At 42.0% G+C, this 11,644-nt stretch overlaps 1 protein-coding gene across 1 annotated transcript; it reads left to right on the top strand.

Annotated features, from left to right (window-relative positions):
* Nucleotides 1-263: 263 nt before the first annotated feature.
* LOC115018097 (uncharacterized) lies at nt 264-9,468 on the top strand. The gene is made up of 3 exons (XM_029446910.1): nt 264-349; nt 6,606-8,669; nt 9,341-9,468. The coding sequence occupies exon 2, from the start codon at nt 6,830-6,832 to the stop codon at nt 8,639-8,641; it is 1,812 nt and encodes a 603-aa protein (XP_029302770.1). The 5' UTR covers nt 264-349; nt 6,606-6,829; the 3' UTR covers nt 8,642-8,669; nt 9,341-9,468.
* Nucleotides 9,469-11,644: the final 2,176 nt, after the last annotated feature.

The raw sequence follows: 11,644 nt of genomic DNA on the forward strand, positions 1-11,644 counted from the left end.
ATCTGAGTTCCTTTAATGGTAATTGAACTACCATGCAGGTGCACACAGCTCCACCTCACCTCTGGGCTAAACCCACCCAAACTTGAAAACCTAGCTACGCCCCTGGTAGACAGCCCTGATACTACTTACTGTATGTATCGCTAAATATTTGCTGAAGCTAAAACGCAGTAATGAACCTGCAGGGGGCGACGTGAGCCCGTGTTGCCATGGGCGTTGAGTCTCCTCTCCTCCCTGCGTTGCTGCAGACTCTATCCTCTTCATCACAGCTGAAGCTGGATGTATCCCTCCTGCTTCTTCGTGTCTACACAGTCGAGCTCTTCTCCAGCGGATAACCTGGATCTAAACGGCGGTAAGATCTACCATTTCACACCGCATGTTTTCTGTCTCTCCATTTAAATCTCAGATCCGCGGCAGTGATAATTAGATTTATTGACACTGCTGCATCTGTTGGAGAAGGACTGCGGATGATCCTGCTGTTGGAGGTGTTTATATTACCGATGGTATGTTCAAATCATTTCCTCATTATTTCCAGGAAATATTCAAATAGCTGCTACACGCATTCGAGCTGGGAAAAAAGGTAACCTTGCTATAGGTGGTCTCACCTCAGAGTGTGTGTGTGTGTGTGTGTGTGTGTGTGTGTGTGTGTGTAGTGGGGCCAGCCCCTCGATTATGTTCTTTCACCTCAATCTCGTACTTGTTTTTCAGTGTCTGTTCTAAAAGCGACACCACCTCTGTTTTCCTTCCCGTTTGGGGATCATGTGTGGAGATGATCCCTTTTTATATTTAGAAGCTGTAAAATGAGGAACAGGGCAGCATGAGCTGAATGAATAAACATCAGTAACAGTGAAGTGACAGATGTCTGCTTGTGTGGTGTGTGCGTGTAGTGAACACTAAACTAAAGGCCTGTTTTATCATATATAAGATGTGACAGTGAAGCACAGACACCTCAATTATTGGTGAAAGCTTGGTGATTAAATTAATTTAACATTATAGGTGTTAATGTTCAATTTGCCGGCATTTATTTAGAAATAATTTACATTTGATTGTCACATTAACGTTTTTCCGGCGTGTGTGCTGCTTCTGCACTTTGTGTGCCTTCACTTGTAGGCCGTAGAGGCACACACTCTCACTGGTGTTTTAATGTGCTGAAATCACAAAAGGTCTTATGTGAGCTTTGGTTGGTTAAACAAAGTCAGGACCACTGAAGCATAAAAATGGGAGGGAGACTGGAGCCTCCATTTTCATCCATCCTCAATATTTTATGAGGATTCCAGTTCAAGCATCAAGTGAAGCTTGGTGGACCAATGAGGGCCTTGATCTCTGTGTGTTGCTTCAGATGTATGACTGGAAACACTGAAGGAGCTTCTTTTTCACTGAGAAAACCAAGTGGTTTTGAGCGCACACACACTCGCACATTCAAACACGCACTCACGCAAGGTTGCACCGATTTCATAAGAGGCCCTGATGAAGGTCCCGCCATCATGCATATCAGAAGGCAGGTGGCGACAGGGTGAGTTGCTCAACAATGGGGGGATGGGGAAACATGCTCAGGGAAGCATGTTGTTATTATGAGCATACGTTTCATCTATTTTCATCGTGTAGCTGCAAGAACATTATCAGCTGTTGCAACCATGAGAGGAAACTAGGGAATGTAATTTAAAAGGGGGGAGGAAAAAAAGGATGGAAGTGACAGCATGTATGTACTGTATTACAGTATGTGCTGTGTTGGTGCAAATGTGGTGGTAAAGGAAGTGAAGAATATCACTTCAGTCACTAAGGGTACACCTGCTTCACTTTCAGTAAGACAAGCAGCATCCTGCTCGTTCTCGCCTGGACAGTGACGCTCAGCTCTCCAGAGATGTGTGAGGAGAAAGAGGTTGTAATGAATTAAAACCTTTAATTATCTCTGTAATGCTTCTATTTCAACCAGCATGGGAGACTGTGAAGCAGAAAATTAAGAAATCCAATGTGAACTCAAGTCACAGAAGTAGGGCAGGTATGGTAAAAAAAAAGATTCCTTAAAGCGAGCGAGGCTGCATTAATGGGTTCTGAGAGATGCAGATTGAATGTTAGCAATAGTTTAACTTCCATTTGTGTTTTTTGTCATTAAATTATGTATCTCTACTATCTACTATCCCCCAGTTGCATTGTTTTCTTGATTAAAAAAAACCGTCCATACTCTTAACGTATGAAAGGAAATGCAGTGCAGTGTCTGTACACTTGTCTGCACTACATTGATTTGGAGTTGGAAATCAATTCAAGAGATGGAGAAGCAATCATAGCTGCAGCAGAAACAATCCTGCAGATTCTCTTGAAACAAGACTTAATTTATCCGATTTGTCATCTCTTGTCAGGCAACATGCTACATGTAGGAATCTTAACCAGAGCTGAGTTTGTTGCTTTATGTGGTTGAATAGCGGCACAGTAACTGTACAGCATTGTGAGAGACCTGATAGGGAGGGCGGGGGAGAGGCAGATGTAAGGGGATCTGATTCATTGGTCTCTGCTCTGCAGTGCAGGTGCTGAGACAGCATTTAGTGTAGTGTGTTAGCCTGTTCTGCAAACAGCCCACTGCTGTCTTTGGGCCCTCTTTGCATTTCGTCAAAACATAGAATATGGGTTTTGTAATCAAAAGTTTCCCCCGCCTTGTTTTAAACATGCAGCAAACTCTATTATCACATAACAGTTTTGAATTAATTAGAAAGGGAAATGAGATGATATGTCCTGCTGTGTAAGTGAATATGTTAAGACATACATGGGGAGCAAAGAGATGAGATTGAGCAGTAGTCAGTCAGGTTTCATGCTAATTGACTGATGATGTGATGTGATGTGAGTAGAACAAGTTCAGTTCAGTTTTGCTTTTGCCTCAAGCGATTTTAAAGTGTTTTTTGTTTTGCGCTTCCAGTTGCAGATGACTTCCCTTTCTGCAAAAAGTACCACTGCATACCTGAAATAAAATATGTTTTATTTCCTACTGTTTCTGTGACTTGAAACAAGTATGTAAGCACATAAAAAGCAAGGACCCTTTTAAACAGGTACAAAAAGGACTGAGAAAAAACAATGTTTTTCTTTTGTTAATCTAAATGTCTCACGATCTGGTTGCATTTTGATCTGTTTCCTGTTTTATTTTGTCACTCTCCTCTCCGCTCCTTGCTGCCCACTTCACTTCCTGCCCTGATTGCATTCATCTGTCCCATCAGTTCCGCAGCCACTTCACCTGTTGTCCTCCTTTATATAGCACTCCAGCCCCTTTGTCGGTTTGTCATTCATGTTACACCTTTGTTTCTGGATGGTTCCAGCGTGTCTCCTCGTGTATAACCGGCAGAGTGATTATAATGACATGGCTTTAGTGTGTGAAGCTTCGAATTTAATAAATTAATGAATTATGTTTGTGATGCCAATACATAAATTATGGACTTATTAATATGGTGTCTGTCAATGGCGGGGTCAAAAGGGAAAGTGGAAACAAATAGGGGAGAGGGTTGTGATGTGAATGTGCTTGTGTTACGTCAGCATCGATGAAGTGTTATTGTTGCATCCAAATTCTTTTGAACACAATGGACACTTCACCTTTTAAAATACCAGAAATTAGAAGAAAGACATTAGAACAATGGACACGCTGTGTTGTCACATTTATTTACAGTAGGCTATACTACGCTAGTTATAATTACTAGTGACGTGTCCTTCCTTGTCGAGGCTTCGAAGCGCGTATCGATGCTTGTGTTTATGACGTATGTGATGACGTTCGAAGCCTCGCAAACCTGCCGTACCATGTGACTGATTCAGGAACAGGTTCGCGGGTTTGCTGTGCGATTCGAAATATAAGGGGGAGCGAACCGCAATTGAGTCCCCTCATAATTTGTGGACTTCCGACTCAACACTTTATATAACCGCAAATTTGTGGGTTGTTGTCGTAGTATGCATTGTTGCTGTTGAGTTGTTGGTATTGCGTTTGTATTGGATCATTATGGAGCCAGCCAACTAGCAAAACAATTTGCTCCCCATTATATTTCGAATAGAACGGCAAACACGCAAACCAGTTCCTGACACGTGGTACGGCAGGTTCGTGAGGCTTCGAAAGTCATCACATACGTCATAAACACAAGCATCGATACGCGCTTCACAAATATCTTCCTGGATTACTCGACACACGCTTCGAAGCCTCGACACGGAAGGACACATCACTACTCGTGTCTCCTCGTGTCTCCTCGTGATCCCTCGTGTCTTCCTGGTTTATGTTTTTGTATCGTCTTAGCCTGCTCCCTCAGTTTTCTTTTTGTACCTGTATTTTGGATTCAGCTTTGCTATATTAAAGCTCACCTTTTGATATACCTCCTTTACCCAACCGTAACAAAATGTTAATTTATGGTACCTAGCTGAACTTGACAACCAGAGCTGAATAATGTCAAAGATGTGGAGACGTGGGAAGTTAATCTGCAGGTGTTTTTGAGGGTCTTTTATAGCTCTCTGTGCTCTGCAAGAGCAAGGCCGCCCAGGAAATAGGTACATTGCAGACATCCTTTATTCATGAAGACATGAATGGAAACAGCAGAGATGAACCACCACTGGAGTCTTCCAATTCATAGTATAATTCTTATCAGAAATGCTAAACATCAGTGAACACACCTGCTGCCTACTAACAAATCACCAGGTTGTTATAGCAATTATTAAATACAACTATTATAATCAGTAGTGAACAGCCAAACTGTGGTACCATGTGCACAAATACATTCATTTTTAGTTAGTTTTAAACTGAAAAAGTAACCTATAATGATCTCAGCAGGGCAAATCAGTCCCAAATGGTAGTACATACATATATTTTCCACACTTAGAGTTCCACAAGTTCCTCATGACTTCTGGTGTGCAGAGATTCACTTCATTTTGAGCTAAAAAGTGCATTCTGTCTCGCAGATACAGGTAGTAAGATCACCATAGGGAGAATTTTAAAAAGCACCAGTTGTAGCAGCATAGTTCAGAGACGGCCTGTCACATAATGTTAAACACTATAAATATGTACCCATTCATAGCTAATGTAGTAGCAAACAGACCGGCTCCTGTTTACCCCACAGCACAGCATGCTGTCATAATGCCACAACCACACAGCTCCTCTGCAAGAGAATAACACAAATATGCTTATTTTCCTGTCAAACAGTGATCTGTTGTTGTATCAATGTTGCCTGTTGACTGCATGTTTTAGAATCCGTAACATTTCAAGTATTTACAGGCGTTTTGCAGCAATGAAGGCAACCGAGGGCAATGACTGATGTAGAGGGAAAAGGCTAGGATTATTACTAGGGGAAATTATAATGCCTCAGAATGTAAATGTTCTTGCTATAACTAAGTGGCTTGTCTCCTGCGCTATTCACAATTCTAAGGAGTCAATTTCAGAAACTATACTGAAAGACTGATGGTTAAGCCGAAGCTCAGTACTGTCCACAAACTAATGACAATTGCCTAGCGAGGACAAAATACATTTTGTTGGCTTCTAAACAAAGCCTTTTATAGGACGGATAATTCTTGCTCATCCATATGTTTCCTATAGAAGCCAGTTCAGTGTTGCTGCAAGATAATTAGTCAAAGATAACTAGTTAAACGTAGTAACTCAGTTAGAATCAATGCAGTAGTTATAATGGGAATGTCAGAATGGAAGTGAATTTCTTTTTGACCTCAGAGGTGAACAGTCTCCTCCCCTGTCCTCTTAATACATGGTGTTGTTCTTAAAAGCCTACCTTTATGTTATTCTTGAGGTATGATCAGTCAGCAAATATTTTTTTTTGGCAAATAACAAACCACTAAGGTTTGTTCTAGTTTTAGGTTTTGCAATCGTACATTCATGGATGGCTCCTGAAACTGGACCAGACAGATCCGAGAACATGTGTTACATTGTTCTCAGTGAACTGATATACTCCACATATTTTAGTTGTTTAGTATAGCATTCAGTTACATTGCATGAACAACACTCCAAAAGAAACAAAAAGCAATTGAGATTGAATTTCCTAATGGAATTTCCTTTTTTAAATCAACTTCAGAATCTTGCCTATTGTAAAGGTATGGCACAACAGAAGAATATAATGGTTCTTCCACAGGGGTGATGCAAAAATATTTGCTGCAAAAAAAACAATAGTTCATTTAGGGCTCTGAATCTGTCTTTTATAAAAACGTGTTAAAGGCACAATGAGTTGGTTGGTCGTTTGTAAAGACAACATTAAAAAGTTGGCCCCTCCTCCCAATCAGGGTTACGGTGCTCACCAATGGGCGAAAGCCAACCCCAGAGTCACTCTTGTTTTAGAACAAGCTCTGTTCGGATGGCGCTTCGCCTCACTATATTTGTTTTTTCTTGGCACTGCGTACGCCATTTTAGTAGCTTTCACTTGGATGCGTGCTTACGATCTCACATCTGGTCCCTACATTTCTATAGCGGTTGGCGCTCGTCTTGATGTCCTGGTCACAGCAAAATAATAAAGTTGATGATTGAAAGGGATTCTTTTTGTATGAGTCTATATATCGCTTTTTTAGGAAATTCCTACTCATTGTGCCTTTAAATACTTTCTTGTCATGTCATCTCTTATTGATGTTTTAATTTGTTATCTTTTGTTTCTATACAGGATAAGGACCCCAGATGTCATGACGACCCATCTTCCAAATTAGACATGATAGGCAACATTTGGATTACTGGCATACTGAAAACAAATGTGAAAATCAATTCTAGGCTCCTGCTGTGACATTAAAACTCTTTGATGAGTAGACAAACTTTTTGGTAATTGAGGCCATGGATGATCAATTTTGAAAGTGCTCTTAAGGGCGCTGTAAACTCAGAGCTGATTCCAAAATGAGCGAGCGAGGTGAGCCCTTCGGTGAGGGGGAGTTGAGAAATAACAACCAGCAGGCTGACTTGCTGGCAGACGGAGATACCAACGCCAATGATATCCGGACAGAGGATGGCGGGATGACGGGTGATACTGTCACTCTGTCTGGACTGCTGACTGAAACAGCACAGCAGGACAAAGTCATCATCTGGGGTACAGACTCCCAGTGTGATGACCCCGACCTGGCTGAGTTTGAGATGCTGGAGTGTCAGGAGCTGGAGGCCTACGTGGTTGAGGATGGAGAGGACTTTCTCGGGCTTGCAGAACGGAAGAAGCTTAAAGAACAGCCTTCGTCATGCGGCAAAGCTACAGTAGACCAGGCAACGGATAATAAGAGCAGGGAAGACAAAAAGACTATTCTGCATGGCGCCAGTGAGCAGGAAACCAGCACTTCTCATGTCTCCGAGAGCAGAGAAGCATCCAGGGCTGAGTTAAGCTCAGAAACTGATGTCTTTGTGTCCTGTCTGTCCACCATTTCAAGCATGGACACTGCTATGGACACTACTGGCAGGACCCAGACAACAGACTCATGGCACAATGCCTCTGGTCCTTACTCAACCATCTCAGAAGACTTGACTCTGGTTTCCCAGACTGACAACAACGTCCCTGAGAGAGACAATGTCTCTCAAAGAGCTGATCATCCTTCCTCCTCCTCTGGAAAAAGCACAATACACAGGGAAGATGTGAACATGAATTTGAATTCAACAGCTCACTCAGAGGATGTGGGATCACAGGCACAAGTGAGCAATGGAGTTATTCCGTGTGAGGATGCCATTGACGAGCACAGGAAGAACAATAACCAGAGAAATAAAGCAGTCAATACCATTTCAGATGGAGAATGTGATCAAATAAGGAGTACTGAGCACAAGGGTTTACCCACTGAAAGAATATCACATGAAGAAAGCAACACTAAAATGGATAAAAGCACACAAGCTGATGATGCCCCTGTTGTGAACTACAGCCCACCCAAAACAGGTACAAAGGGGACTTTTTCATCAATTGAATCCAAAGCCATGAAGAAACAAGGATCATTTGATAACTCGTTGAAAAAACAATACTCTCCTGACAAGACTTTCAAAAAGCAGCCATCGTTTGAAAATACTTTAAAGAAGCAGCCCTCCTTTGATAACACCTTAAATAAGCAGGGTTCTTTTGAGAACACCATCCCCTGCAGCTCTTCAAGTCTGGAGAGGAGGAAGCCATGGGGAAGCCCGAGTCGACCAGCAACTCCTACTTCACCTAAAACAACCTGTTCCCCCAAGAGAAGGCCGCCTGGTTCTCCAGCCAAAGTCCAGAATATCAGATCTCTGAGCTTTGAGCGCAGCGACCCCCCTCAGAGAAGTCAAACAGTCAGAACACCAGGTAAGACAAGTTTGAGCAGTTGCATCCCCATACCTGTCTCGTCTCAGCAGAAAGAACCTGAACCCGGGAGGTCATCTCCTCCCCAGAAACCTAAAAATGTCCGACCAAAAATCATCACCTATGTTCGAAAAAATCCTCAAGCAAAACCACAAGGGACAGATGCCCCACTCGAAGCCTCTACACTCCCACTAAGACTATCTTCTTACTCCAGCCCACCAGCTCATAAAGATCCAAGGGTTGGTCCTCAACCTAAATCCACGGTGCTATGTTCCTCCAACTTGCTGTTTGACAAATATCGACAGGAGATGCAGAAGGCGGGGGTACTATCCTCCAGGCATGTCTGCGACTGGGGTAAAACCTCCAAGCAGCACCATCCCTCAAAGGCTGGGTGGGAAGTCAGGCAGTTTTCATGAGGATATGCCTAAGAAATATCTGCAAGAGGTGAGAAATGGACTTTTGATTTGATATATCCACATGAAACACAGGCATGTCATTAAAGGTTGAAAGTCGAAAAAGTACAGTAACATGCAATTGACAAATGATCTGCTTAACCGCTTAGTGGAAGGAATAAAACATGGTCAATTCCACCAATGCAGCTCTGCCCATGTACCAAACCATGAAATACTAATATGGTTATATGTTGACTGAGTTGTTTTATCAAAGAAAAGATGACATAGGCTATATGACCTCCTGAAGAATAAGTCGCTTTAAATCGCTTCTTTCCATTTTTATATATTCTATTGGACCTCATAAATGTGAAGACACAAGTTCCGTGTACAGTCTGATAGCATCTAAGCTAACAGTAATGCTAACGATAAATGTCACAGTTGCTTATAAGTCACTTTAGGTCGCTTTAGGAGGCTAAGGGACAAATATTGGTGGGTCACATTTCTTGGATGCAGAACTTGTCTGCCCATCACTTTCTGATTTAGGGTCACAAAATGGGTATACCAGTACATGAAATCACAATGCCTCAATGTAATTATAAGTGAAATAATCTAGTTTATAATTGCACTCCATAACAAACCTTTACTATATCATCTTATTGCCTGTCAGTTTAAATATTTATTATGATGACAGTGATTGACTGTATTTGTAATGTTCCTCCCCAGCATGTTTCTCAAGAAGGAGGCAGTGTCTACCGCTCTCCCAGAACTCTGAGGCCTCAGCTGGGGTTAGGGGCGGTCACCAGGCAGCCTGCCGCCAAGACGGGTCAAAGGTCAGCCCCGGCACCAAGCCAGTCTGCTCAGGCAGCCAGAGTGTCCACCCAGAGCTACAAGGACCCTGCAGGTGAGACGTTGATCTGCAGGCATAATCAGTCCAAAGTGAAAGTTGTGTCAGCATATGCTATGTACAGTATGTATGTATGTTTTTTCAATGGGAATAAGAACCTTAAATAAGAACATGCTGCACACTTACGTGCTTATGTTGCAAACACAAAAATGATTTGTTGATGATCCCATTGTTGGGAAAAGATATCATGAGATTCTCATCTCTCTGGAAATTTTGCTATTCTGTGCACATCCAATCCTCGTCTAGTAGAGCTGCAGAGAAGTTATAATTTTTCTTCCGTCATGCTTTATGGATGAGCCTTGGCTTTTGGCACCTAAACTCTTTGAAGTGCAAATCATTTGATAGCAATGAAACACACACATTCTCCCAACTTGCACTGCATATTTCTACCTGCTCACAATATAGGTCATAATCTAGTCAGCTTCGACACATGGCTTCTCTTATTTATGTGCAACTCTATCACTAAAGGAAGGTTATCATATGTTTTCATCTATATGTGTGTCGTCTTTGTAGCTGCATGAGATTAGTGAAAGTGACATGAATATTTTACTCTTCCTTCCTAATGAATCTTGTGCCATTATTTATACCAGAGTAAAAAAAAATTCTCTCATCACAATGAGTAGGATCTACTCACTCAATCTGCAGCTATGACACAAATCATGATCCTAAAGTTATATCAATTCCTGCCTGTCAAGAAGTTTAGTTGCACTAAAGGAGCCCGATCAGGAATAAAACTGCAGATCAGTAATACAACTGATTTACAAGTTTTACCTCTACATTCTTTTTGTGTAGATTTGTACTGAGACTATTACATAGAAACAGAAAGTGTGGCCCCTATCTCAGGAGACTCACCCACTAATATTGTATATTTTCCCATCTACATCCAGGAGAGCAAAAGAGGTCAGGAGAAAGAGGTCCAGACCCCAAGAGCGCCGTGCTCAAACCATGCCAGTCTGGTCTCCGTCCTCCAGGCTTCGCCGGGCTGCCAGGTGCCCGTCTGGCCACCTTCGGCTTCGTCCGGAGCTCCAGTGTCTCGTCTGTATCCAGCAACCAGTCTAATGACAGCAGCCTAAGTGAGTCACGCTCTCTGCATGCAGTTCATATGAATTAGGGTTATATGGTTTGTACTGCTTTAGATTAAAATGTGAGAGTCAACTAAAATATTTCAGACTTGGTGGGGGGGGGGGGGGGGACAGCTGTTGTCTCTAGCAGGGTGCGTCCCTCAGGTAGCAGCAGTCTCTTTTTCCCTATTAATAATCTCTGAATTGAAAAAGTGGTGGCGGTGAATGCAGATTGTGTCAAAAAGAGAGAGGCAGGGTGTGACAGGATAATCTGCTAAAGCTGTTTTTACTCCGACACCTCCGACCAACCTTTTTCTTGCCTTTGGATCTCCTCCTCAAACCTTCACCACGGTTAAGTCAGATAACGCGCTTTCTTTCCGCTTCAGCTTCCCCTCTAAAAGGCTCCAATGTATACTTTACTGGGATATTTTGTACCATTTCTAACACTGATTCTTCAGAAAACATGCACAGCTCAAGATGATAACCTACAGTCATGTAAGTTTGGCTACTCGGATGGCAAGATACAAGAGTTAAGTTCTGTGCGTTTGGGGCTACAGTGTGTTTGTCAGTTATACTCTCAGTGGATAGATGTGTAAGTGACCCTGAAGAGTGTTAAAACAATTATAATTGAGTATTCAATTCACAGAAAATGTATCATTTAAGTTGTTTATCAAGCAAAAAAGCCTTTCCAGATTCTCAGATTTGTTGCTTTTTTCTGTTTTCTACCATAGTAAATTTAATATATTATTCAGTTATTCAGACCAAACAAGATATTTGAATTCTGCCTGTATCCCTATTTTCTGACATTTTATAGACATGGTATAGCCACTAGTGACTATATATTTTATAATCCAACTTTATGCTTTGCGCACCAGTTCCAAGTGAGACTTCACAGCCGTTGAAGCAGCACAAATCTCTGTGGCACGTTATGAATATTAAGCCTCTTCTTGTCAGAAGGAAAAAAAGACCACCAGACACAATTTTCTTCAAAGTCTTTTCTCAAGAGAAGAGCTGTTAAAACCTATGAGGTGTAACAGTGCAGATCAATTTCAGTTTCACTGT

Source organism: Cottoperca gobio, chromosome 13 (assembly GCF_900634415.1).
Source record: "Cottoperca gobio chromosome 13, fCotGob3.1, whole genome shotgun sequence".
NCBI lineage: Eukaryota > Metazoa > Chordata > Actinopteri > Perciformes > Bovichtidae > Cottoperca > Cottoperca gobio.